Source organism: Panicum hallii, chromosome 2 (genome assembly GCF_002211085.1).
Source record: "Panicum hallii strain FIL2 chromosome 2, PHallii_v3.1, whole genome shotgun sequence".
In the NCBI taxonomy this organism is placed as follows: domain Eukaryota; kingdom Viridiplantae; phylum Streptophyta; class Magnoliopsida; order Poales; family Poaceae; genus Panicum; species Panicum hallii.
The window spans coordinates 55,544,935-55,570,571 of NC_038043.1; the positions used below are offsets into that span (position 1 = coordinate 55,544,935).

The 25,637-nt window shown below is 44.6% G+C and overlaps 7 protein-coding genes across 11 annotated transcripts; 4 read left to right on the forward strand and 3 right to left on the reverse strand.

Annotated features, from left to right (window-relative positions):
• Positions 1-72: 72 nt before the first annotated feature.
• On the forward strand, positions 73-2,744 carry LOC112879909 (bZIP transcription factor 60-like). Its single transcript, XM_025944340.1, has 2 exons — positions 73-1,510; positions 2,114-2,744. The coding sequence occupies exons 1-2, from the start codon at positions 262-264 to the stop codon at positions 2,566-2,568; spliced, it is 1,704 nt and encodes a 567-aa protein (XP_025800125.1). The 5' UTR covers positions 73-261; the 3' UTR covers positions 2,569-2,744.
• Positions 2,745-3,027: 283 nt separating this feature from the next.
• LOC112879916 (glycine-rich RNA-binding protein 2, mitochondrial-like) lies at positions 3,028-4,696 on the forward strand. Of its 2 annotated transcripts, none has more exons than XM_025944348.1 (5): positions 3,028-3,363; positions 3,431-3,577; positions 3,939-4,007; positions 4,086-4,187; positions 4,298-4,696. In XM_025944348.1, the coding sequence occupies exons 2-5, from the start codon at positions 3,454-3,456 to the stop codon at positions 4,393-4,395; spliced, it is 393 nt and encodes a 130-aa protein (XP_025800133.1). In that variant the 5' UTR covers positions 3,028-3,363; positions 3,431-3,453; the 3' UTR covers positions 4,396-4,696. The 2 variants fall into 2 exon arrangements, with proteins under 2 accessions (XP_025800133.1, XP_025800134.1); XM_025944349.1 differs by having other exon boundaries at positions 3,047-3,363; positions 3,454-3,577; positions 4,086-4,192.
• A 160-nt stretch (positions 4,697-4,856) lies between these two features.
• LOC112879915 (probable aquaporin TIP1-2) lies at positions 4,857-7,716 on the reverse strand. The gene is made up of 3 exons (XM_025944347.1): positions 7,038-7,716; positions 5,478-6,947; positions 4,857-5,384 (listed from the first exon to the last, which is right to left on the reverse strand). The coding sequence occupies exons 1-2, from the start codon at positions 7,168-7,170 to the stop codon at positions 6,322-6,324; spliced, it is 759 nt and encodes a 252-aa protein (XP_025800132.1). The 5' UTR covers positions 7,171-7,716; the 3' UTR covers positions 4,857-5,384; positions 5,478-6,321.
• Positions 7,717-8,182: 466 nt separating this feature from the next.
• On the reverse strand, positions 8,183-11,942 carry LOC112879913 (vacuolar fusion protein MON1 homolog). The gene is made up of 9 exons (XM_025944343.1): positions 11,873-11,942; positions 11,648-11,780; positions 11,002-11,093; positions 10,844-10,925; positions 10,064-10,128; positions 9,665-9,952; positions 9,497-9,588; positions 8,554-8,618; positions 8,183-8,361 (listed from the first exon to the last, which is right to left on the reverse strand). Exons 1-9 carry the CDS (start codon positions 11,932-11,934, stop codon positions 8,266-8,268), a joined length of 975 nt encoding a protein of 324 aa, XP_025800128.1. The 5' UTR covers positions 11,935-11,942; the 3' UTR covers positions 8,183-8,265.
• Positions 11,943-13,254: 1,312 nt separating this feature from the next.
• Positions 13,255-15,443, forward strand: LOC112879917. Of its 3 annotated transcripts, none has more exons than XM_025944352.1 (4): positions 13,255-13,456; positions 13,944-14,152; positions 14,431-14,470; positions 14,970-15,443. In XM_025944352.1, exons 2-4 carry the CDS (start codon positions 13,970-13,972, stop codon positions 15,029-15,031), a joined length of 285 nt encoding a protein of 94 aa, XP_025800137.1. In that variant the 5' UTR covers positions 13,255-13,456; positions 13,944-13,969; the 3' UTR covers positions 15,032-15,443. The 3 variants fall into 3 exon arrangements, with proteins under 3 accessions (XP_025800137.1, XP_025800136.1, XP_025800135.1); XM_025944351.1 differs by having other exon boundaries at positions 13,318-13,456; positions 13,895-14,152; XM_025944350.1 differs by having other exon boundaries at positions 13,325-13,456; positions 13,961-14,152.
• Positions 15,444-16,386: 943 nt separating this feature from the next.
• Positions 16,387-19,734, forward strand: LOC112880446 (nodulation protein H-like). 2 transcript variants are annotated; one of them, XM_025945081.1, is made up of 7 exons: positions 16,387-17,057; positions 17,342-17,480; positions 17,571-17,809; positions 17,914-18,172; positions 18,680-18,859; positions 19,090-19,245; positions 19,326-19,734. In XM_025945081.1, exons 2-7 carry the CDS (start codon positions 17,478-17,480, stop codon positions 19,500-19,502), a joined length of 1,014 nt encoding a protein of 337 aa, XP_025800866.1. In that variant the 5' UTR covers positions 16,387-17,057; positions 17,342-17,477; the 3' UTR covers positions 19,503-19,734. The 2 variants fall into 2 exon arrangements, with proteins under 2 accessions (XP_025800866.1, XP_025800867.1); XM_025945082.1 differs by having other exon boundaries at positions 16,387-17,480.
• A 7-nt stretch (positions 19,735-19,741) lies between these two features.
• Positions 19,742-24,662, reverse strand: LOC112880445 (pre-mRNA-splicing factor SYF1). Its single transcript, XM_025945080.1, has 7 exons — positions 23,455-24,662; positions 22,563-22,888; positions 22,283-22,467; positions 22,011-22,181; positions 21,435-21,635; positions 20,584-20,832; positions 19,742-20,494 (listed from the first exon to the last, which is right to left on the reverse strand). Exons 1-7 carry the CDS (start codon positions 24,660-24,662, stop codon positions 20,048-20,050), a joined length of 2,787 nt encoding a protein of 928 aa, XP_025800865.1. The 3' UTR covers positions 19,742-20,047.
• Between the last annotated feature and the right edge of the window lie 975 nt (positions 24,663-25,637).

The following is a 25,637-nucleotide window of genomic DNA, read 5'->3' on the forward strand; positions in this document are numbered from 1 at the left end:
CATTCTAGGCGGCCCAGGGAAGCTTCCAGACGTGTCCAGCTTCGCCACGCCGCACGGCGCCTTCGTCTCCAACACGGCGACGCATTAACCCCACCGATTCCGACGACCAAATTCCCCAGACCCCACCTTTTTCTGGCGATCCCCGCACGCTTCCGCGACCGCGGCGGCGACCGCGATCCCGCGAAACCCAACCCCCCAACCTCCCCGGCGTCGTGTATGCGCGTACGCCGGCCGTGATCGGATCTGCGAAGGCAAAGCCCCATGGCGGAGCCGACCCTCCTCGCGCCGGACCCCTTCGCGGACCTCCCCTTCCCCGAATTTCAGGCGCCCGTTGACGGCGGCAACTTCGCCTTCGAGGACTTCGATCTGGAGGATCTCGACCTCGACGTGGACTTCGACCTCGACCTCTTCGCCTCGGATGGGCAGCTCTCACAGCCGCCGCCGCTCGCGACCTCATCTTCCACGGCTGGGTCTCCGGAGGGGGGATCGTCCTCTTCCGGCGCGGGCGGGGACGGCGGGCTGAGGAACGAGGAGTCCTCGGAATCCTGTTCGAGGAGCGCGAGCGTTACGGATGGCAGCGGCAAGGGGAAGGGGGAGGACGACGAGGCGAAGCGGCGCGCGCGGCTGGTGCGCAACCGCGAGAGCGCGCACCTGTCGCGTCAGAGGAAGAAGCAGTACGTGGAAGAGCTGGAGGGTAAGGTGAAGGCCATGCAGGCCACCATCGCCGACCTCTCCGCCAGGATCTCCTGCGTCACTGCCGAGAACACCGTTCTCAAGCAGCAGCTGGGTGGTGCCGCCGGAACCGCCCCGCCGCTGCCGATGTACCCCGCGGTGTACCCTTTGCCGATGCCGTGGATGCATCCGGCGTACGCCATGCGTGGATCGCAGGTACCGCTCGTGCCAATTCCTCGTCTGAAACCCCAGCAGCCTGCACCTGCTACAGCAGAGCCACCGGCCAAGAAGGCTAGGAAGACCAAGAAGGTTGCAAGTGTTAGCCTCCTGGGATTGCTGTGCCTCGTGATGCTTTGTGGGTGTTTGATTCCTGCAGTAAATCGGATGTATGGCTCAGTTGATGGTGGAGAAGGTGCTGCATTTGGTCCATCTCATCATGGGAGGGTGCTGGCTGTTGAGGGGCCTCGTGATAGTGTCTCGGATAGTATTGATCCAAAGCCACCACAGAGTACAAGCGAGACACTTCCAGCCCTGTTGTATCTACCGAAGAATGGGAAGCATGTCAAGATTAATGGTAATCTTGTTATTAAGTCCATTGTTGCAAGTGAGAAAGCTTCTTTGCGAATGTCTGGCTATGATGGGAAGAGTCCTCGAAACCAAGGAAAGGAGGAGACTAGCTTGGCGATTCCTGGCTATGTGGCATCATTGGAAGCTGGAGAGGTTATGGATTCAACTACAGGAATGAAAAATAAACCGATGGCTTTGGCTCCAGCAGATGGAAACATGTATAGGGAGGATGATGGATTGCTGCCACAGTGGTTTAGTGAAGCGATGTCTGGTAAGATGCCATAAAGTTTGCATACTTGATTTGATTTAATGTTTTGTTATGTTTGAATTGGCCTACATATCATGTTGCTATGGCACTTGTCGTGGTAATTGATACTAGTAGTGATATATGAGGTCTGAAGATCAGCTGCTAGATTGCTTTCAATACTAGCAAGAAGATGCACCCTTGAAGATGATTAAGGCCTTTGTAAATAGGAGGTTGTTATGACTGGAACAGAACATATTTGCATATATTATGCTTGTGTATCTTGTGCAGCATTAGTAATAAATCTTATTTTGGGGGTTAGTAGGCCACCTAGAAAGTAGCTACCATCATACCATGTGGAATGTTAGTAGGTCAGGTAGATAAGTGTCATTATAGAAGTTCGTTCTTGTGTTAACATGCATGTGCATATGTGATGCATCAATTCTCATGTTGATATTTTTTGGATAATTCAGTTGTAGGTTAAGGCTGAAGCTTCGTTAGTGTTTTTAATGGAAATCTGCTTTAGCTTCATTATTATAATTGAATTCATTTGTACTTGCTATTAACTGTGCTTACTGTGGCTGTTTATTCCTTTGTTTTCTAAAGTGTGACTACTCCATTTGTTTTCAGGTCCCTTGCTGAGCTCAGGAATGTGCACTGAAGTTTTCCAGTTTGATGTATCTCCATCTTCAGCTCATGCAAATGGCATTGTTCCTGTCTACTCAAATGCCATGCCAAACTCGATGCAGAATTTTACGGAAAATCTTCCCTCTGCTCATCCCCACACGGTGAAGAACAGAAGGATTTCATACTCTGAGGCCATTCCTCTAAGAGGTTCAACATCCAACAACACAGAGCGTCTCAAAACGCCACCAAAGAATGAGAGCTTTGGCAGTATGAAGCCTGTTTCATCCGTGGTCGTCTCTGTGCTGGCTGATCCAAGAGAGGTTGGCGAGGGGAATGGCGAGGGGAGGATCTCTTCAAAATCGTTGTCCCGCATCTTTGTAGTCGTTCTTATAGATAGTGTAAAGTATGTTACTTACTCTTGTGTCCTGCCGTTCAAAAACCATAGCCCTCACCTGTAAGTGTGGGTTCTGGAGCTGAGTATGTATTCAGGATCTATATAACATTAACTTGATAGTGGTTCTCGCAAGGAACGGATGTACTGTTTATGTTGATAGAGTTGGACAGTATTGCGAAAGAGTCGTAACACGGTTGGATTTGTTCATTCCAAGTTAATGTGCTTTTGACCTTGTGCTTTGACGGTTGAATTTGTTCATTCCAAGTTAATGTGCTTTGACCTTGTGCTTTGACAGTAAATCATACCCATTGTGTTCATGAATAACTATGTCCATTTCAAAATGTAAGATGTTTTTAGTTTCGTAAGTGAAATTTTCTCAATCCCAAACTTGGTTAAACCTCGAGAAGTCTGATTTAGAACGAAACTAAAACATCTTGCATCCTAGAACTAGAACTAGGAGTAGAAATCTAACAAACAAATCCACTATGAGCATAGCATCTGTTTTGCGATCTGCAAATAAATTAAACACAACGACTCAACGATTGCAGTATCTTGGCCTACTTCAAAAGCCTATCACGCTCGGAGCCCGCTAGAAGTCGATGCGTTGCAGAGTGAACTCTTCGTTCCGTTCCCATCCCTCGTCTTGCTTTCGCTTCCATCAATCCGCCGCGGCTCGTGTCCGTCTCCCGGCTCCCTCGGCGTCTCGCTCATCGATCCGCCGCGACTCGTGTCCGTCTCTCGGCTCCCTCGGCGTCTCGCTCATCAACGCCAGCGCTGGCGCACAAGCCCCTCGTTGACTCAGACCCGCGCGCCGCCGCACGAGAGGACAAATCGGGGAGGACAGATCGACGCTCCGCAGGTGCGTCTTCTTGCACGACGTGCGGATCTGACTAGCTACTATCTTACATTCAGTGACATGTAACAAAGGTTTCGTTCTTGGCGGAGATAGATGGCACTGAATCGGAGAGGATGGACGCTGCTGCGCCTCCGCTGTGCTGCGACTCCGTTCGGGAAGCTGTTCAATCGGACCGCCGCGTCTTCATCCGGATGCACCTCCAAACTGTTCGTCGGTGGTAAATCCTTCTCTCCTCTCCTCTATGGTATGAATGATGATTTCTCCGATTGCGATTGCTTGCTGCTGCCAGATCCTCTAATCCTCTATGATATGATGATTTTCCCACGCCAGCACCTGAATCATATCATATGGTGTTTTGGCATCTAATTTTTCTTTTTTTTGAGGGAAGGGATGGATGGATTTCTTGTTAGCTAGAATTAGCTGCATGCGCGACTCTGGTGCTCCGTCTGTGTCAAACTGGAGGTCGTTTTTAGATATACAGATTTTAGTACGCGTGTTATAGTATTTAGATTTGCCGAAACGACCTGCAATTTGAAATGGAGGGAGCGAGTTGCTGATCGCTGCCTTCCAAAGTGCAGGTCTTTCTTACGATACTAATGAAACAGCTCTCAAGGACGCTTTCTCTCAACATGGTGATGTTATTGCAGGCAGGTATTCATATCAACTCATGTGTTTATTTTGCGTGGATCACGAATCGTAATCTGATTCTTGAATACGCACTGCAGTGAAGGTTATATGCCATCCAACGAGGGGCAAGTCAAAAGGATTTGGCTTTGTCACGTTTTCTTCACAAGATGAAGCTGCAGCAGCAGCGCACAAGATGAACGGTGAGGCAAGTCATCTATCTTCACTGCTCTCTCTCTCTCTCTCTCCCTGTTGATTTTTCATGCACTTGTCTCTGTAGCTAACACACATTTGTACTGTAATTGCTGAACAGGTGCTCGATGGGAGGCACATTCGGGTGCACTACTCAAACAGTGGATGATCTGCCACTGCTGCTTATTCATTACTGAATTTGTTGGTAGGATTGAGTGAGCACCAATGTATACTGCTTATGTTCAGTCCAGCCTACAAATAGACAGTCTGCTGATTTCTCAGCACAGCACAGGGTTCCCTGAGTTGTTCCTCACTTTATTTTGAGATCTGAAAGATTGCAGGACCACCTCATCTTTAAACCGTTTTCTTTCACTGGCATGATTGCATGAACATGTAAGAGTGATACTCCCATCTTAGATCTAGTTTAGGCCTGATGATGGGAAAATTTTATTTGCAACACTGGAAGGTGACACTAGGTTATTACTGGTCAGGCAGCACCAAAAGGCACCATTTCCTAACACCCACAATACTTGTGTTGGGACAATATATCAATACGGAAGTTGCAACTCCTTAAAAACACAAAGATATAGCATGTGAACATCGTATATTTTTGCTCAACCAAACAATTTATTCATCATATTAAAGATAGGTGCTCATTACTAGAGTACTGGATGTATGCAAGTCAAGCGAAACAAAAGAATTGCATTTTCTTGCAGTGTCTCCAATAACACATGGAGCGACAGCCTATCTTCTCAGGCCCTCAACAATGCGAGATCCATGCAGATAACTAACTTGAGGTAACTGCTCATGCCTCAACATTAAGTTCTTGACAGTAACAATTCATAATTGAGAATCATAAGCAGCACTAGCAGGTAGGAAGTCATTCACAGACACTGATTTTCCCAGTGCATGTACTAACTCAGAAAACAGCAGCTGTTGTGAGAGCTACTACAGTACTAGAATGCATGTTAGGCAATGGCTAGTAGAATGCTAGATAGGGGAAGGCAGCAGAGGTTCATTTCCCAGACCCAAAGTATGAACAAATCCACAGACAGGCTGACAAGAGTTGCTACATGTCCCCTAATCTGGCGCATCCGGTGGTAAAATTGCTAGTTGGAGGAGGAATCCGAGGAGGATGAGGCGTCGGAGGCGTCTGCGCCGAACTTGTGCTTGAAGGTTTCCTGGCGCTGCATCCACATCATGTGGCCCTGATGCACAAGGAAGTGGAAATTTTTGGATTTGGAATCGGAGGCGGATGGGGGGTTGAATTGAAGGCAAACCGATAGGAGGAAGCTAGATACCTGCAGCGCGGCTGCCCATGCGACGAGGAAGGAGGCCACCCAGAAGCGCTTCTCCTTCACCAGCTTGGATAGATCCACAGCCGCCATCGAGGGGGATCGGATGGGATTGGGTGCCTTCCCTTCCCTTCCTTGGTTGAGGACTCGACGACGACCACCACCACCACAACCACCACCATAGAGGAGGATAGGATGTGGGGAGATGCAGCCCACGGGCCATGCTTGCCCTTGTGACGCGGGCCGGGCCTTTGCACACTGGGCTTTCTGTTCAGGGGGTCTTGGCGTGCTAAGCTATGTTTTTTGCAGGGCCTCTCTCTCTCAAAAAAAAAGTATGTTTGCAGGGTGTATCCTACTCAAGTAATAAAATTCCTACTTTCCACTTAAAAAAAAAGCTACATTTGCAGGGTGTGGGCTTTTAGCCTTTTACTGTGCTGGTTGCCTGGTTGTGCTTAACCGCCTGTGTGTTGCGGCGTGTAATTTTGGTTTAATTTCCACTACCTTGGTGGTGGTTCGTAACTCTGAGTCCGGAGTTCTGACGGTTCTCTCGAAATTGCATCATTCTTCATGGAATAGTAACTCTCCTTCTCTTAATAAAATAAATGTGCTTTGGTCTGAAAAAAGAAAAGATTTCGACCCAGCAATAACTTGTAAACAGTACTGGCAGACTCTGTACATACTCCACATGTTTTTTTTCTTTCTTGACCAAGAAAATAGATTTAGTATATATATAATTAACAAGAACGAGAAAAAAGGCACTAGAAATGGATCTTATTATTTGGATTTGGACAGGAGTTGAATGGAAGGGAATCATCAACGATTGGAATGCATGGTGGTGGTCGGCCGGCGATCAGTAGTCGGTGGTGAGCAGCTGGTCGTGCGGGCGCTGTCCGATGAAGATGATATCGTAGACGAGCGCTGCGATGGCGGCGCCCACGAAGGAGCCAAGCCAGTACACCCAGTGGTTCTCCCAGACGCCGGTGACGACGGCCGGGCCGAAGGCCACGGCAGGGTTCATGGCGGCGCCGTCGAATGCGCCGCCGGCGAGGATGTTGGCTCCGACGATGAAGCCGATGGCGATGGGCGCGATGACGCCGAGGTCGCCCTTCTTGGGGTCCACGGCGGTGGCGTACACGGTGTAGACGAGGCCGAAGGTCATGACGATCTCGAAGACGACGGCGTTCCAGGCGCCCACGCCGGCGGACAGCGATAAGGCGCCCACGGCCGCCCCGCCGGTGGCAATCTTGAGGAGAAGGCAGGCCACGACGGAGCCGAGCAGCTGCGCCACCCAGTAGACGACGGCCTTGAAGAGGGTGATGTTGCCGCCCACGAAGGCGCCGAACGTGACGGCCGGGTTGACGTGGCCGCCGGAGATGTTGGCGCCGACGGAGACGGCGACGATGAGGGCCAGGGTGTACGCCAGAGATGCGGCGATGAGGCCAGCGGGAGTGGTGGCGCCGCCGGCGGTGAGCTTGCCTGCACGTGGTAATAATTATAAATAAAAAGAATGCAGTACAATGCAAGATGGAAGCAGATGAAGAGAGATGGATGGATGGATGTGCTCACTGAAGGCCATGCCGGATCCGGAGCCGGCGAAGATGAAGATGAGCATGGAGATGAACTCGGAGACGGCGGCCTTGGCGGTGTCGGGGTGCGACAGCTCGCCCGGAGCGCCCACGGCGATCCTGCTCACCGGCATTATGGTTTGCGAGAGAGTAGTAGAGTGGACGTACGTGTGGATTGCTAGGAAAGATGGCCAAGTCAGTGGCAGTGGCAGCTGTATATAGCACCCCCAGGGCACCCGAGGCCGGGATTGGAGGCTGGCCGCGGGCGAAGGATGGGATGGAATACAAGCAGCTGCTGGAGACAAGACAGGAGAGAGCGGCCGGATAATCTGCCGGTGGCGACACGACCGCTTCAATCCGAACAAAGCAAAGGCAGCCACACAAGAGAGGATTGGGATTGGGGATGCTTGATTTTTGCTCTGCAATTACCTATATACTAGCTCTGTTGTTTGTCCCTGAATACTAAATAAGATCCGATACTGCTGTTCTGTTGTTGTTTGCAGTATACTCCCTCCGTCCTTAGATAATTAGATAAGTGATCGCTCGGGAGCAGCCGTAAGTGGTAACAGTCCCACATCCCAACCAACAGCACGGACAACAATACCAGCACAGAGAAAATGACAGGGCGGGCCGCCCGACAATACCAAGATGATAGGGCGGGCCTCCTGGCCAGTGGGGGACGGCCACGTGGACGAACAATTGGCAGGGGAGACCCCAGCCCAGCGGCTGGCTTGGGGCGCCCACCTCTGACGTGGAGTGCTTTGTCTTTCTCCTCCTGCAGCATTTGCATCATAACAATAATCTATCTATTTTGTTCTATTCTCTTCTCTGCTCCGATTTTTAGGTTGGCAACGCGTCTTTTGTTACAAGAAATTCGCATTCATCGCAATGCGATGGATGGATGTCTGGCTTTCTTTCTTTCCTTCCTTCCAGACGAACCTTTGTTATACTCTAAGCGAGAGAGATGATGGTGCATGGTCTGGAGTTGTCTGATTAGGAGGCGCCAACACAACTCAACGGCCTGCCAACTAAATTACAGAATCTGCGCAGCCATCAAAAAGAAAAGATCCCAATTCACAGCCAAAAAAAAGAAACGGATACCTCTTCTGAGAAAATGCCAAAGACTGACAATGATGGTACTGCCTGTGCCGGTACAAGTACATCAATCATCAAAAACTTTCAGTAAAAGACATAACATAGACATATCAACTTACACACAAGACAATATATCACCAGGAAAGGGCGCTTTCCCCGTATACGAATATCTCATTTTCTAAATCCCTCACCCATTGGCATACTCTATTGCACATCTTGATTGCTTGGGTCTGCAAGTAAGTATAATCCAAGTTAGATCACTAATGAGCTATATAACCGCACATGCCACCTGCAATTAATCAATTCGCCCTAAGCCATAAACAAGGACTAGGACAGCAGTCCTGCGCTAATCCCCCCCCAAACACACACACACAAAACCACACCCACCACAAAAAAAAAAACCAGAATGTACAAGCACCAACCTTATCAGCCAGTGGATTAAAGGCTGCATACAGCTCGAAATCCTGAGTTATCCAGCAAAATAGAACTGCAAGAAAAGTGAAAAGGTAAATGAACTAGTTGTTACATTACATAGCCAAATATTATGAGCAAGCAAATTTGACATCTTTGGCTGGGAATGTACTCTATCGATAGTGTATGATTTCTCTGGCGCATCATAGTACCAGTAGTTGATATCAATATGCACAGGATGAACCATGTGATGCTAATGTTCATCTCACAATTGCGATGCCATACACAGGTATTCTTTATCACTATTTGCACTAACTAGCGTCACGGCAGAAAAGAACAGCAACCTATAAATTGGTATCTATTTGCAACTATCCCCTAGATATCACAGGCTCCCTGTTCTCCCGCCCTATATTTCTGCTTGCAGGACAATCCACGATATCAGCAAGATACAGACACTTGGGAGTGGGTAGAATCTATATGGGTCCCACAAGGACATACTTGAAGTTGAACATAATACTCCACTTTCCTCCTCTATGTAGAAACATAACTGACATATAGAATGAATTAAACATTTCACTAAACATCCACAAAGCCTAACCACTAGAACAATGCACTATGTACAGTGTCAGTCAATATAAACTCTTAAGTCTGCTTCAGCTCTATACGCAGACACTGACACAAGTCAATGCAAACATGTGTACTGCACAGTTCTCACAGTTTTGTCCATAGTTATGTCACTACGATATAATGACTTAGTTCATCTGACCTTGATAGGTAGATATCGCAATCCTGGTGTCATGTGAGTGGATACTAGAATGTATGTGCTTTATAGAATAGCTTGAGCATCCAGAATTACTAACGGTGAATTACATTTTTTCTGTACTATGGAACTATTTTGTTGCTAGTGCTTCCGAATAGTGGGACTTGAGTTTTTGGGTGCTAAAGATGACTCACCATAATCCTCATCTCTTTTGAATTGAGTTTTGTGTGGACCTGTTGCTTTATCGTGCATGGAGGCATACAGTTTTTGGTAAGCTTTGTACAATCTGCACATGTGAAGTTGCCTTACAAAGAAGATTGACTACTATGGAAATGAATATGTAGTGTCATCAATATACATACCTCTTCTGCTGCTTTTGATTGCTAATGGATGAGGGGAATTCAGATGATACATACTGGTCAAGGTAAATGCTTTTGTATATAAAATGCCAGAGTCCAGCCGGTCCTCCAATTGCCATTTCAGAAGATAAAGATTGGGAACTCATGTCTTGAGATGACTGCGGAGGCTGGGATGCAGATTGAGAAGACGGATCGATTGGGAGATCCTCAACATGCAGCGCACTCTCATGTAAAGATCTTTGGACTTCGATGAGGACATTTGACTTCAAGAGAACATTTTGAATGAGGGACCTAAGACATTGTTCACAAAAGAATAGTTGATCTCAGTTCAATTTTAAGCAACGCGCACTCAGGCACCTCGTGACATTAGAATTATGCCGAGTCATTTATTTGTTAACTCACCTGGAATCTTTGAGATCATAAAAGGCATCTGATCGCGTAGTAAGCAAAGTCACATATGTATGTTCCTGCCAAGAATGCACTCACATTTAAGCTCTAAATCAACCCTCAATACAAGTCACACAAAAGAAGAAAAAAAGTGAGATAGTGCATATGAAATGCATGATGTCAAATTCCTAGTTACTACTACATTTTGTCAAAACTCCATGTGCCTCTAAAAAAAAAGAGAAAAAAAAGAGAAATGTCCCGATGTGCTCTTATCTGTGGTCTGCTATTCGTTCAGATCCTCAAGGACTTCTATTTTAATTATCTCCCTTAACATCTGTATTAGTTTCTTTTCAAACCCTTATCTCCTCATTGCCAGCTATGTAAAAAAAATCAGACAGTGCATAGCTGAGCTCAAATTCGTAGTTACCACCTACATTTTTTTCCAAGACCACGTTTCCCTAAAAAGGAGAAGAAAATTTTCAATGTGCACCTATTTGTCATCTTCTACTTGTTCAAATCCTCAGGGATTTTGATTTAGTTATCACCATTAACCCTGTATTCTTTTCTTTTCAAACTCTCATCTCCTCGCTGACAGTTTCACGATGCACACTCAATTTCCCTCAAACTCTGGTTTTCAACAGATGCATAACTGGGAGAAGGCTTTGATAAAGCACCATAGTGATCAACTATAGAGAGTAATACATCATCATCAGTCATCATTGACAATTTGCAAGCTAGAATTTCAGCAAAACTGATAAACCAATACAGTTATTCAGATGTATAAATTTCACTTACATCGAAAAAGTGAACATAAGCATACAAGAAGGCCATAGGATTGTATCTTGGCAAACATATGGGTGAAAATGACTCTGAAGTTCTGCATAAAAAGACAGAAACTGTAAGAACAATGGTTCAAGGTTGCAATCCTTCATTTCAGAATACATCATGCTTACCTAAAAGATTCAGAGGACAGTATGAAATTCGCAAGTAATAAAATATCATCAGGATGCAAAGTTGCCTTTTGTGCTCCCACAAGACTAATTACCTGAAAACAATCAAGAATGATATACATGAAACGTAAAAAAAGCAGGACTAGGGACTGGGAAAATAAAATTCCCTAAAGATAGCAGGCTCTTATAGTAAGAGCAAGATCATAATCCTCATATCCATTATCATAGCACAAGTTATTAACTTGATTGGAGAGACTAGAGATGTCAGATGCCATGGTAACACGAGTAGAGTCTTAGACAGGACTTCCCAGAAATTTAGCATGGATACATGTGAAGGACATACCTATATGGACAGCTGGCAGAAAATGAGTGCACCTATGTATACATCCCCAGAAGGTGCATGTGGAACCTTTGTGCATGGATAACTAGTATCACAGTACAGAAAGAAGTCTATGTTCGTGAACCTCTTGAAGGTGCAAGTGGAACCTAGTGTGTGCTGATAAATAACTAATATGGGAATGTACTTTACATCACATTATTAACAGTCAGTATTTGATAAAGCAAAGTGAACTTTAACACTTAACTTACGGCTAATAAGTCTTATGTAGTAAGAATCACAGTGCAAGTTCTGGCATGAAGTTGGACAAACCTTGTGCTCACACATCAACAATGCAAATAGAACCCCTGAATCAGCAACGTCCTGCAAAACTGCACTAGCTGCCTGCCTTGTTGATTGCGAGAGAGGGAGGCATGTATATGCATGAAGAAATGCCGCCGGATTCCTGTCCAGCCATTTGATGGGATTCCCAGTGAGTGCTTCCAAACATTTATTCGGCATAAAATGAATCCCAAGCAAAGAAAAAATCTAACTGACCAGCTGAATGCATGTATAAGAGATAGGAAAACTGCATCCGTGCCACCAAGCAATGGTGCCATATCAAATTTGGGATAGCTAGGGGCTCCGGCGCCGGCTTTTGTGCGTAGTTCTTGTTCGTTGCGGAGTACCTCCGCGTCCGTGTAGTAATTGTGCTCGAAGAACACATAGGATCGTGTATAATTTGGTGATTTTAGGGTTGTAGTTTTCGGAACTTTGTTAAGTGATCGAGGGATAGAGAAAGCCATTTTCCAGTTTCCTCCATTAACTTCAGTATACTAGGCTGAACTCGGCTAGTGATGCACTGCTGCTGGCGTATAATAGACTTCGATCAGTAGAATTTCCAGAATACATAGTTCTTGGTATCTGTTATCATAATACAAAATTGAGTTACATGATCTCTAAAAATACTTTTTATACTTAATCATATTCTAAATAAAAATTACTATGGCTAGTTTGAACATATATTATTTTACAAGCTAAAAGTCATTGCTTAATCATACATTCCATTTCTCTTTAGTCAATAGCTTCTTAGGATCAAATAATAAAAATTTCACATGTCTTGTGAATAGTCATTAGTACTTTATTTATAGCTTATGTTAGTTGTTACATAGCTAGCACATGAAATATCTATCAATATGATATTTTTCTCCACTATATGATTTGAATTGTTGCAGAACATGTTGTTTCATAAAATATCTTTTGATAGTTCTATTTTATTTTATCTTGGTACAAGCTTATTATCTCATTAATCACAACTCCTCATTTTTTATGTTATTATATATGTACACTTATTTTTTTCAAGAGAGGTTATTCTGCACAGGAATCGAACGACCATCCATAATATCAACTCAAATGGGAATATCAAAAGAGAATAACTAAATTTTGAAAATAGTACTAGCAAAATAAAATAAAATATCAAAAAAGAATAACTAAATTTTGAAAATAGTACTAGCAAAATAAAATAGAGGAAATAAGGCTAAATGTCCAGATATGATTCTCTTTCTATTTATTTATCAAATTAAATATATCTTTCAGGCCAATCTTAATACATAGTTTCGTTGCACTGTTACCAAGACCGTGAACTTGATAACCGAACCGAATGAGTATTACGGGGATAAAACTCCTCTCATATTTTATAAAACTCTCATTTCTCTCTTTTTACAATAATCCTGCTATATCAGCAAATTTTCTGATATGGCATAATATTTAATGCTTATAGAATTTCCACTGACATTAGCTTTATACGTGCATCTCCTTGTCTATATTGATGCCGTGAAATCGTTCTATATAGTGTGCATAAGAGTTAAACATCTCGGGCTCATATTAACCTCGGCTCGGAATCCTCCAGCTTAGGTGGCAGGCTCGCTCGAGCTCGGCTCATTGACAGCCCTCCCGCTCAGGGCTCAGCCGCTCAGGGCCTCAGGTTCATCTCCTCCCTCTGTTTCTTAAAAAAACCTTTCTCTTCTCTCGGACTCTCTCCTCCCTTGCTCTTCCTTCCCTGGCGGCGACGACTGGGCGAGCGGCGGCGCCATTTGTCCTGTCTTCGCCCAGCCCTTTGCCGGCGACGAGCGCATCCTCCAGGTATGCCCGCCCCTTCTCTTTCCTTATGCTGTGCGAGACGGAGCACCCCAAACCCTAACAAAACTATTTGTATTCGGATCTGAATCCAGTTACAATATATTACCTAGTAACTTCGATTTCGTTTGCAAGAATTATCGGGTGTACATGTGTACACCCATGTCCTATGCTGGGTCCGCCCCTGGTTCTGGCGTGCTTGTTTCATTGTGTTTGCACTCTGGTTATTATTTGTTCCTTCTCCAGCAGACTCTGTGCTTGTATACATGATGACTCGTTCAAAATAAACATTTAGCGAACATCTTTCCATAATCCATGGCCAATACAACTATTGGATTGCATTGATATCTACTACGCTTATCAAGACAATGATCCAACATTCCGACCCCTGAGTAATGATTTTTTTTTTTGGCGGGGGGGGGGGGGGGGGGGGTGTTGAAGCAGAGATGTATTTCCCTCTGCTGCTGGCTCCATCTGTACTGATGACCTTTAGGCATCTCGCTGGTGCAGCTTGCAAGCATGTATATCCGAGTGAAGCGCAACAAGAGCACCTACTTCATTCAATGTGAACCAACGGAGACAGCTTTGAGCGTCAAACAGAAGTTGCATTCGCTAATAGATCAACCTCCTAGTAATCAGCAGTTGGTCTTGTTGGGTACCAATGACGTGCTGGAAGATTCAAAGACATTGGCGGACCAAAAGGTGCCCAAATATTTAGCTGTTTCTGTACACATTTTGCTAAAATTATTCTCTTTTACCTAATTAGGCCCTGTTTCAATCACTACAACCTTGCACTATCTCATAGAAACATCTATCAGGTCAATGCAGCTTGCTGATTCGGATAGTTAATTTGTTTAGTCAAAATACAATTTAATATGTGTAGCCTTAGCATATCAGTTTTTTTCTGAAGATTGAACCCACAACTTGTTTATTCAATTCTTTTTTTCAGTTGTTTGACATTTTCTATTATACTTGTTCAGGTGGAAAATGATTCTGTTGTTGCCTTGGCACTGAGAAAAGGTATTGTGCTGACTTATTATTATTAATGGTTTTCTCTACTTTTTGCTACTTATCTTTCAGGTAGGGCTTTGCATTCTTTATTTCCCCGTGCTATGCTTACTCTTAGCATACCATTCTAGGGTTATGATTATTGCCCACCAACTGCATATTTTGTAGAAGTTAGCTTTATTATATCTTAGATCATCATTCACTAATCATAAGCTTTATCTGTTTTCTCGACTGCATGTTCAACTAACTAAATCATATTCTTGCTAAGGCTATGCTTTCTCTAGCAGAAACTTCCGCTTTTCTAAGTTAAAAAAAAATCAAGAAGAACCTACAATGTATAGTTGTTTACTGTAGCAGGTTGCCCCTAGGCTAAATAAAGTTCATGCATGACGCTAGTATCTCAACCGACGCAATGAATCTGCTTGCTTTACTTGTTTGCAAGCGGTCCCCCTTCTGTAGCTATTGAGTTTTGAGTGACAATTCCTGACTGTAATGTCTGTTCTTTCACCAGATGACAATGCGTTTGAGGAAATTTTCATCGCCAGGCCAGAGGATTTCATGTCATCATCATGATGAAGATCAGTTCATCATATGTGCAAGGGCACCTGCGCGCCGTCCCTAAGCGGATCCTGCTGCTTGTCTATGTTTGTCTCTCTAGGATCTGGGGTGTAGCTCAGTTGTCCCTTGGGAAAGAAAAAAGAACGTTATAAAAGATCTCAAACAACCATCGCGGATGGCATTAAGCTTTGATTTGACGCTCCAACTGATTCCGTGCTCTTGTACCTACTGGTGTCTGACCTGATGTTGGGATCAAGCACACCTAATTGTCCTTTTGTACCAGCTCTAGCATGTGAGTTCCATCTGTGCCTCCCATCACCTAATACACTTGCTGTTGCTGCTGGCCTTTCTGTTGCTTTGATTCAACTATGTTGTCGGTCACATTATGGAAAACGCATTACATTGTCATCGCAGCCTTGGAGGATTACTACAGTTGTGGTTTCTCTTTGTAGTATTTTCCATCGCCAGCCATTGTTCTTTTTGAATGTTTGGGTGGATTTCATACGCACCGACATATAGGAGGCATATTTACCGTCCTAATTCATGTTCACAATTCGGCAAAGTTTTAGCCTGCTCTGGTCCACCATTGTACCAGGCTTCGAGTTGGCAGTTAAAATTTGCAGACGCGCTCCAATGGGATAGTTATGTTAAACAATTGAAATCCAGAAGCTTTTCCTTGTTGGAAAGGTAGCAGAGACGGTATTCGGTAGCTTGCGAGAGTTGGGTTTGGTAGCGGGAACTTTTTGAATGACAACGTAGACAAGGTTTTTGCTCACATTTCAAGTTTTGAACGACGCAACGCGGACAACACAGACAGATAAAAGGTGAAGAGTAAAGTGCATCTAGGGTTTAAATTTTCTCGGATTCTCATCTAGGTGACCATGAACAAGTGAACCACTTGAAAAATCCAAGAACCCAGATGCTCATGTTAATAGTTTATGCAACTACATGAAAATCTATAAAAGTTTACTGACCCCAAGTGCATTTTCAGTCAAATCACATATCTGTGTGTCCTTTTTCCTTGAAGGGTTAAATAGTCCTTAATAGTTGAAAAGTCCTTATAAAAAAATGAGAACTACCTTTGATCCCACCAAATTCTTTCATATTTTACCACTCTGACGTGGCCGCAAATTGCAATTGTCATCAATAACTCAAGTCACAAACCATTGGCTAGGGTGGCAAAAAAATAATGGCACTTATTCTGGAACAAAACTGAAGGTAAAGTGGAGTAAAGAACGGAGTAATTGCAGAAATTACCCATGTAGCTCAAAATGGGAAAAATAACAGCATTCGAGTCTCTGGTTGATGGCATCAACTGGAGGAAATTAACAGCCTCTTAACTTTGCATGGTCCACCAAGACCAGGTGCAGCAAACGCTCCGGCTCATTCATGCCTTCATGGCCTCTGAGTCTGACCCATCCTCTCTTCGTTTTATTTTTTGGCTTGGCGCTTTGCCAGTTCAAAGCGGCCTTGCTTAGGCACTAATCCTTCCACGACGAATCCCAATCCATTTTAAAAAATTCAAGAGACATTCCTGCGGCGCCGTGCGGTCGTGCCTGACTGATCCTCTTGTTCTTGTTTGTGAGACCAAGCGATTGGTAGGAAAAGTCGAGCGAAAGAGAGAGCGGGGAGGAAATCTGCGTTGGCGCTGACGAACCTGGTGACGACCGTTCTTCCCCGCCTCCGCGTGTTAGGTTGCTCACGCGATTTCACTGCTACAGCTGCTGCGCTGGCTCCTAGCATGCTGCTGCTGCTTCTTGCCACTGCTTGAGGCCTCGAGGGTTCCGCGTGTACTCGGCCCGGCTAGCTGCGTGATTCTTCTCAAGTTCTCATCCGAATCCTAGATTGGCTTTGGCTGCTGAGGTTTTGGGGAAGTGCTTTGCTTCTTGCAGGCTTGTCCGAGCTGAATCTCGCCTCGAGTTTTAGTTAGCCGTCTTCGGATCTTCCCCTTCTTTATCTGGTGGGGGCCCTTCGCCATTTGGGGAGTTAATCCCAACTGGGATTTCGTCGGCTCTTGAGTTCCTCGGTTCCGCAAGTTCTGGTGAGAGATTGCTCCATCATTTGGTATGGTGGAGTTCTCGTCTGCTGCTCCTCTCTTCCTCCATTATTGTACCAAATCCTATTAGAGTGTTTCGCGTAATGTCTTTGATCTCTTCTCCCAGCCTTGGGCCTCTTTGTATCCATCCAATTGCTACCTGGTAAACATTGTTAAGCATTAATGGAGCAGATTTGCAATTAGCACTATATTAGCAGCTACATTGTGGAGCATGTTCCTTCTTTTATGACCACCTTGCTGACTGTAACAATCTATGCTTGATTTACCAGGATGCGCTGTGATTCGTTGGCACATGGTGAGCTTCTGATGTCAATTAGGATTAAACATGTTTCTCTGCTGTGCTCAAGTGGGAGAACAAGAAATCAGCCTTCACGGTAGTTATTTGTCACAATTCGCAAGCAGAAAATGGTATAATACATTCCTTCTTGACCCCGGTTTATTGTCTCCAGTACTTGCTAGTACAATGCCTGGACACTAAAATCGTGTTTGCGCTTGCAGCACCCATATTCACTTAAGAGTTCCAAGGGAGCACCAATCCTGCCGCGATCGGTCTTTGTTTTCTTTGTTGCATTATGTGGATTCTATGTCTGCTACCTCTCCTTCAATCAGATAACACTAGAAAACAGAAGAGAAGGGTATAATGGAGAAGAACAAAGAGCAAATATTTGCAGAAAGCCTTCTGTGCCATATGAGGAGCTCCGTTACGTGCACTTTCCAAAACCTACAAGTTATAGCAGGTAACCTCGCTGTGACCTTGAGGATAGATAAAATCTCTTTGTAGTCGTCAGTTATGTAGTATATTTTGTGGGTGATGTTGATACTGTTTTACCTTCTTCTGCAGGGGGGAATGCTCGTGTACTCCTGTTCGATTCTTTGTAATTGTGTCTATGCAAAGATCGGGAAGTGGATGGTTCGAGACCTTGCTAAATAGTCACCCTAACATTAGTTCAAACGGAGAAATCTTTAACAGAGTGGATAGAAGAGAAAATATATCATCTATCTTACAAACACTTAACAAACTTTATAATTTGGACTGGCTCACCAGTGCAGCGAAGAATGAGTGCACAGCTGCATTTGGACTGAAATGGATGCTTAATCAGGTACTTTGACATTGTTTTTTCATGGTCCTTCTGAAAATTTAGAAGGTTAGTTTGTCTTTGTTAGTTGAGCTTCTGATCTTTCATTTTCTAAAGAAAAAAAACAGCATACCATGAGGTTATGCCAGTGGTTACTAACATTCTACTATAAATTTCAGTTCTTGTGGGTGAAGTATGGGAAACCTTTTTACATGATCTATTTTCCTTGCAAAAGATTGGATTCTCTTAGAATTATATATAGAATTCAACTGTGTCGTACTGCAATACAGATGCTTTTCTTAAAGCTAACTAGCTAGGAGCCACTGCCAACTAATCACATGCCTGCCATTCTCAAAATTCTGTAGTCTGTAATGTACTCAGCATTCACCATTCAAGCTTGTTAACTCGTAACAATGATAATCCATGTTAAAACTTATTCTGTTCATTTCAATAGGATGAGTGGAGTTATGCTTATGCCTACAGGTGTTAAATATGTGCTTGGCAATAACTTCCATCGTTGTGTTTTTCTAGGGAATTTTGGAAAATCATGATGACATAGTTAGTTATTTGAACAAGAAGGGTGTCTCCGTAATATTTCTGTTCAGGAGAAACACATTGCGCAGGGTTATATCTGTGTTGGCCAATGACTATGACAAAGACGCTAAGCAGTTGAATGGAACTCACAAATCTCATGTTCACTCAAAAGAAGAGGTATCTTTGATGCACAAACAATTTCAAATAATTTAGCTTTGTTATATTGGTCCCTTGTATCCTTTTGAGCATAGCGCTGTCCATAGCACATTTTACATGAGATGTGGCTTAGCCCACATATCACTTGTTTTAGGACAAATTTATGTTTTTGATTATTGGAAAAGAGAACTTTAAATCTGAGCTGACAATGCACCGTCAGCTTCTTGTCTGAGTACTTTCATTTTGAGCAGGCTGAGATATTAGCAAAATTCAAACCAAAGCTGGATACATGGACTCTGATCGCAAATATCAGAAACATTGAGAAGGTCATCAAAGATTGCTTGGATCACTTCAAGAGTACACGGCACATGATCCTCTATTACGAGGATATAATCGGCAATAGCAATGTAGTGAACTCATTTAATAAATGCCCTAATTCCGGATCAACAAATTCTCAGGTTATCTGATAAGATCTCTGTGCACGCAGGCACTTTCCCAGGTGCAGGAGTTTCTGAGAGTTCCGGTGAGGCCACTGATGAGCAGGCAGGTGAAAATTCACACGAGGCCACTGCCAGACCTCGTGAAGAACTGGGAGGACGTGAGCAGCAAACTGAACGGCACAGAGTTTGCTCACTTCCTTGATGGTTCAGATTACGGCAAGTGAGATATACACATACTGATGGGAGCAACCGGTTATTCGTATTTGGAGTTATAGTTGCAAACATGCTCATGATTCTTTTGTACAGATGAATTTGTAAAGAGCAAGGAATAAAGATCGGAGATGAGTTGTAGAAAATTTTCCTGTTTTGCCCCTTTCTTTAATGTTACGATGACCATTCAGATTGTTCAGAATGTAGCTAAAACAGCTGGCATTTGATTATGGCAGTGGCAGTTTTCTATACCTTCCATTGACCACATTATTTCCATTCAATGCTTTGAATGAAGAAACAAAGCACGGAAAATATAATGTTCAAATTTACACCTCCGAATTTTGAGTTAGGAGTTCGAGATTATAAGGTTTTTGGTACCTGTTCCTTAAGAAAGACAAAACAAAGACCAAAACTACACGAAAAATGGTCAGCTTTCGTAAATTCTTGTACAAGAACAAAATGCTGCTCAAAACATGTTTACATGTAACAAGTACAACATCACTAAGCTCAAGCAACACCATGGTGCACAAATGAGAGCTCTCATCTTATAAGTGGTAGACTATTGACGCCGTCTCTTTATCCTCTCAAGGGCGCCCAGCTGCTCATTCTCATGGGCACCGGAGCTACCATCCTGGCTCTCGGCAGCTCTCTTGCCGAGCTCACCAAACACAGCAGCTGGAACACTCTTCTCTGCAATTTGGACATCCGGTTCCTCATCATCGCTCTCATCGGGCAACTCAATGTCTTCATTGTTACCAGCCTGTTGCCTGCTACTATCAGCCTGCGCCTCCACTCCAGCACTGACAAAGTTCATCATCCTGTTAGCAGAGGCTGGGGCAGTGTTTTGTGCTGCTGGTGGTGCAGTGGTTGGTCCAGAAGCTAGTTGCCTTTCCAAGGCTGCCATCTCGTCCTCAGGAACACCAGCACGCTTCAGAGTGTCAACTGCCTCGTCCAGATTTAGCCTCTGATCCCTCTGCATCAAGTACTCTGGTAGTATGAAATGCGTCTGCACAACATCAAAAGTCAGTATGAATTTGTGAGACATGGGTGTCTGTTCATGTCAAACTGCAGACTAAGTTGATAAGTGTGACATACCTGACTGCGGCTGGCAGCCACTGTACGTTTAATACGAAGCATCTCCCTGAATGTGTCTTCATTACCATGCTGGATCTCAAAGTCATTCCACTTCTTCCAAAAGTCAGAATTGTTTGGATCAGCATAGTTGGATGCGTGCACATAGATAGCACGCGAACGGTCAATTTCCCCAAGGCTTCTTTCTAGCTCAGCAAATTTCATGCACATTGTCAGCACGTCTCTGTCTGGGAGGCCAGATTCAATTGCTTGCTGCAAACATGGCAACAAAGATAGAAGAGGAGAGTTAGCATCAAACTATCAGTAAACCAGTGAAACATTTGCAAATATTGAAGACAGGACCAGGCTAAATCTGGAATGTAGAGTGTACAACAAAAGCAGGGATCCAGAATTCTAGATTTTTTTTTTGTACGCAGATGAGTAATAGAGCAGAGTATGGAAGAACCATGTAAACTAATTCATGCAGTTACTAATTAGTAAAAACAATGTTAACCGGCTCAGATTATTCACTTGCTGAAATGTTGTAGCAAAATTATATTCCATAACAAAAGTACGATACTGTCACAGTGCGAATCTATCGTAAAATCTACAAGACAAGAACCAAAAAGCGGAAGGCAGGATTCCTAGAGTGAGCATAGGAGAAACATTAATATTAATTCATCCAGTTACTATTACTAAACAATAAAAAAACAGCATTAATGAGATTGGATCTATATACCAATTTCTTCTATCCACAAGAAATGACACCTTGAAAAAAAAACTAGATCTCAAAACAAGATATAATACAGCAAGTGTAGCCAAAAATCATAAGATAAGAATCACAAGCCGAAGGCAAAGAAGGATAATATGCTTACCTCGTATATTTGTCTTGTCCTTGGAACACCGAACAGCTCAGCAGCACGTGCTATATAGATTTCATACATGGCCATTTTTTCACTGTTAGGAACAGCCCTTACAGCCTCATCATAAACATTCATAGCACGTTTTGCAAGACCGTAGTCTTCCTCCAGTTTAGCCCATTGTAAATATAGGGGCTTCTTTTCATCTGGAGGAGCCTGATCAAAAGAAGCAAAGTGTAAGTACAGGAGCAAGATATTGAAAGTAACTTTCTAAAGAAATCAATATAGCATGCAGGAAAGGAAAAAGATACCAGTGTCTAAACAAGCAAATAAACTGCAAAGAATAATATGACATATAATCAACAGGCAATGAGGATCACATGGTTCGCAGAGAAGCACAAAAACAAGTGTAATTTTGCAATTACAAAAACTTGCCATAGTGCTTTGAATTGCATTATCAATCAAGTATTTTTCATGGCATGCTCTTATGATGCTAAAAAATTTGATGAATCTGAGTAGCATGCAGCCACAAAAACCTAGTAAGCTTAGGCAAGCACACATGCAACAAAGCATGGGTGTCACTTCACGTACCTGTTGGACAGCTTCATGGAAAAGCTCCCTTGCTCGTTCTAACTTGCTTCTCTTGTATCTCTGTACAAACTTTGTAAGGTAGGTCACCCAAATGGCCTTAACGTGGGGATACTTGAATATTTTCACGCCCCTTTCATACACTTTAAATGCATCTTCGAAATACTTGTGCTCCTGTTGGCAAGGGAACAGTAAAACAAACATCATATTAGCAGATGCATTAAGAAAATTATATTTGAAGTTTCAGATGTGTGGACTTTGGACAAAGATCTCACCTCAAGAAGATATGCATAATTGAGTATTATCTGTGGAGTAGCAATTCGTAAATCCAATATTCTCTCATAAACAGCACGGGTAGAGTCCAAAGTTCCAAGGCTCTCTTCCAGATCAACATAAAAGCTCCACAGTTTCAAAGATTTATGTACTTTCATTTGGACAGGTTCATTCCCCTCAGCAGAAGCTGCATGAATCATATAGTTAGCAAGAACGGTATGTAAATTATACAGGAATATGGGAGATTAACAGTTTAACACAATCAAACAGAATAAATTATACCTCGCCTCTTAACCTCAACAGAGGGCTCTGCTGTTGCTTGCCTCATCAGCTCAATAGCCTTGTCAAAATTGTTGTGTCGCAGCTCCATCTCTGCCCATTCACACCAGATACTGGCTAAGTGGTCAACTGCCTTATAATTCACTTGAGTAGCCCGTTTGAAGATATCTTCAGCGCTATCTAGACGATTGTGTTTCTCATACATCTTTGCAAATGCCAACCATAGAGTATGGGGTTTCCCAACTGCTTTCATTGGGTCCACAGTTTTCACAGCCTCAACATATGTCGCTACTTGCCTTGCAGGATCCTTCTCAAAAAGCTTCACCCTCCTGTACATATTATTGCATTGTTAGCCAATTCCATCAAGCCAGAGAACACCAAAGGAAATTGCAATGTTCATGAGTAGGCTCAGAACTGTGAACATTGGACACTACATGTTTGCATATCACAATATTACTAATCTAAAGGGGATTTGCGCATAGAGACTTGCAATCACTCTAATCGCTAACCTGCTGTGTCCAACTATAAAGAAAATGCACAAATACTTACAACTGTGTGTTAGGATCTCAAATTAACTCGGGCAAATGTAGAGTTTTCAGAAGGGACAATTTGTTGTAAGTTGCAATGCTAGTAACTCTGGGGAATAGTGTAACTGGTTTCTCACGAATTTTCAAACTAAAATCGATTGTAGGGCTTGTCTAAATTTCTTGCAGAGATCTACTGGAAAGGATGAAAGGTTGCGTTCATTTGAAGGGCCACATAAAGTGAATAATCCCTCAGGCATATTAATAGGGGACTGATGTACATATTTTGTAGCTTAATCTGCACACATCCAATTAACTAATCTGCATAGGAAACACAATTAATGAAATTGAGGTGCTATAACAAATCTCACCTGTGCCACTCCTCCACGTTGTGTGGATTCTGTCGCAACAGCACGCTGCTAAGAAGCTCTGGTCTACGATCCAACAGCCGCTCAAACCTTGCCATCCTCAAATCAGTATCATCCTCATCGTTCAACCAGAAATCCTCAAGGAATTTCTTTGATAATTTGTCCATCCCATTCTTCCTGCCCCCTCTCTCATCCTCATCCTCAGCCCCCTCTTCCTCGGCAGCCTCCAGCTTTGCTGCAAGCATACTCTGCTCAAACTGTGTAAATGCCTCAAACACCACGCTGAACTCCTTCACGGTAACCACCGAAGAAACACCCTCCTCAAATACATCTCTAGCCTTTTCGAAAAGGCCTCTCCTGACATAGTAATCAGCCAGCGAGGTCCACAGCTTGCCAACCTCGTCGGTGAACTTCCGAATCCCACCACGCAGGATGGCATCCACCTTGAGGCCAGCAACCTCATCAGCATGCTTGGTGAGGATCTCGCAGAGCTCGAGCCATAGCTGATGCCTGGTCTTCCCCTTGACAGAGCGGAAACCATCATCATTGAGCACGGAAGCCAGTCGGTCAGCAGCCTCTTGCCAGCGGTTGGCGGATATAAGGAAATTGATGAAATCCTCTGCGTGGGAGGGGTCGAACTGGAGGTAGCGGCGGAACACCCGGAGCGACGTCTCGACAGGGCAGGCCGGGAGCGACGCGAGGCGCAGGTACAGCGGCCAGATGCGGTCGTGCTGCGTGACCGGCAGCGCACGAAGGGCTCGGTCGAAGGCGCGGCGCGAGCGCGTGAGCAGGCGCTGGTCGAGGAGCGACGTGAGGTATAGGACCCAGATGCGCGGCATCTTGTGCATCGTCGCCAGCGCCCGCTCGAAGGTGTTGTTGAGCGACGAGTAGGCCGGGTGGTCGATGGGGTGGGGGCGTGCGTGGTCGAGGCGCTCGCGGAGGTAGGCGTGCCAGAGCTTGTAGCTCCCCGGGAGCGCCTTGAGCGCGCGCTCGTAGATGACGGCGCGCTTGGCGAACGGCGCGGCGGCGCGCGCGACGAGGTAGCGCCACCACCCCTTGAGCTTGAAGGGCTCCCGCAGGATCTCCTCCTCGTAGGGCAGGTCGTCCTCGGACGGGTACAGCTCCGGCGAGATTCCGACGGCTGGGGAGGGCGCGGCCTTCGCCGCCGACCCCGCCGACGCCACAGCCACCGGACCCGCCGCCGACGGCATCCTCGCGAGGGGGAGGATTGAGCTTGCTAGGGTTTACGATTCCGCCGCGTTATGGTGGTGTGGGGTGAATTGCAGTGGCGACTGGCGAGGTGTCGTCGAATCGGGGGAGACGGGCGAGGGCGAGCGGGCGGGTCCCCGGGTGTGGTGGATTCGCACAAGGCCGACGCGGGCTAGGCGTTTTTGATGGGCCGTGGGCGCGGGGCTGGATCTGTTTCGAGCCCGAAGTGGAAACGGTGACGGGTGCGGCATGCTTTGATGGGCCGTCGGCAACTCGGCATGCTTTGACGCGCGCGTGGTTCTGGGGATGGGCTGTCCTGGCTGATGGACAAAGGCCCGCCGCATCTTCACAGGCGGTCTAAAAAAAAAAACGCATCCTCGCATACTATTTAGGTCGGCTTATCTGTGAAAATAAGCCATAATCCCATAAAACATCCTGTTGTTTATTTTCACTTTGGTAGTAAGCCGTTTCAGAAATTTGAACTACAAGAAGCGAAAAGAAAAGGCGAGAAAATCTTCGCTTAGATTATAATCTAAGCTTAGTTGACAGAAGCGGAAATAGAGCCCGTGATCCGTGATTTCTGCAAAATTTATTTATTTAGGGGTGATTCTTATTAGCGTCTGGACCGGCACAGAACCTAGGATAGTAGATCATGATCCTAACATGCTTTCACGATCCAACTTAGCTCAAAAAGGTATAAGTTTTTCCCAACCTTTTCTAGCCCATTCAAGACTAATTTTTTTTTGAAACCATTTAGTATCATGGTGCAACACTATGGGTCTTTTCTTATTCTACCAGGAGTATGCGGGTGCAATCAGCGTTTGTTGATGTTTCATAGGGGATAATTCCCAGTAATTCATACCTGAAGGCTCAATCTCATCAGACTACGCTCATAAACTTTAGGCATTCCTAATGCACTGCATCCGTGTCTTTGTTTTGTCACTCTACCCATCTACATTTAACTTGAATGGTTCTAT

Excerpts from the sequence above, each read along its gene's own strand:
- LOC112879909 (XM_025944340.1), top strand. The coding sequence starts at position 262 with ATGGCGGAGCCGACCCTCCTCGCGCCGGACCCCTTCGCGGACCTCCCC. Across the intron at positions 1,511-2,113 it reads GTTTAGTGAAGCGATGTCTG|GTCCCTTGCTGAGCTCAGGA; the intron begins GTAAGATGCCAT and ends ATTTGTTTTCAG.
- LOC112879916 (XM_025944348.1), top strand. The coding sequence starts at position 3,454 with ATGGCACTGAATCGGAGAGGATGGACGCTGCTGCGCCTCCGCTGTGCT. Across the intron at positions 4,008-4,085 it reads ACATGGTGATGTTATTGCAG|TGAAGGTTATATGCCATCCA; the intron begins GCAGGTATTCAT and ends TACGCACTGCAG. Across the intron at positions 4,188-4,297 it reads AGCAGCGCACAAGATGAACG|GTGCTCGATGGGAGGCACAT; the intron begins GTGAGGCAAGTC and ends ATTGCTGAACAG.
- LOC112879915 (XM_025944347.1), bottom strand. The coding sequence starts at position 7,170 with ATGCCGGTGAGCAGGATCGCCGTGGGCGCTCCGGGCGAGCTGTCGCAC. Across the intron at positions 6,948-7,037 it reads CGGATCCGGCATGGCCTTCA|GCAAGCTCACCGCCGGCGGC; the intron begins GTGAGCACATCC and ends TACCACGTGCAG.
- LOC112879913 (XM_025944343.1), bottom strand. The coding sequence starts at position 11,934 with ATGGCACCATTGCTTGGTGGCACGGATGCAGTTTTCCTATCTCTTATA. Across the intron at positions 11,781-11,872 it reads CTTATACATGCATTCAGCTG|GAATCCGGCGGCATTTCTTC; the intron begins GTCAGTTAGATT and ends ATGGCTGGACAG. Across the intron at positions 8,619-9,496 it reads CAAAAGAGATGAGGATTATG|TTCTATTTTGCTGGATAACT; the intron begins GTGAGTCATCTT and ends CTTTTCTTGCAG.
- LOC112879917 (XM_025944352.1), top strand. The coding sequence starts at position 13,970 with ATGTATATCCGAGTGAAGCGCAACAAGAGCACCTACTTCATTCAATGT. Across the intron at positions 14,153-14,430 it reads AGACATTGGCGGACCAAAAG|GTGGAAAATGATTCTGTTGT; the intron begins GTGCCCAAATAT and ends ATACTTGTTCAG. Across the intron at positions 14,471-14,969 it reads TGCCTTGGCACTGAGAAAAG|ATGACAATGCGTTTGAGGAA; the intron begins GTATTGTGCTGA and ends TTCTTTCACCAG.
- LOC112880446 (XM_025945082.1), top strand. Across the intron at positions 17,810-17,913 it reads AAACCTACAAGTTATAGCAG|GGGGGAATGCTCGTGTACTC; the intron begins GTAACCTCGCTG and ends CTTCTTCTGCAG. Across the intron at positions 18,860-19,089 it reads ATGTTCACTCAAAAGAAGAG|GCTGAGATATTAGCAAAATT; the intron begins GTATCTTTGATG and ends CATTTTGAGCAG.
- LOC112880445 (XM_025945080.1), bottom strand. The coding sequence starts at position 24,662 with ATGCCGTCGGCGGCGGGTCCGGTGGCTGTGGCGTCGGCGGGGTCGGCG. Across the intron at positions 22,889-23,454 it reads AACGTGGAGGAGTGGCACAG|GAGGGTGAAGCTTTTTGAGA; the intron begins GTGAGATTTGTT and ends TAATATGTACAG. Across the intron at positions 21,636-22,010 it reads TCCATGAAGCTGTCCAACAG|GCTCCTCCAGATGAAAAGAA; the intron begins GTACGTGAAGTG and ends TCTTTTGATCAG.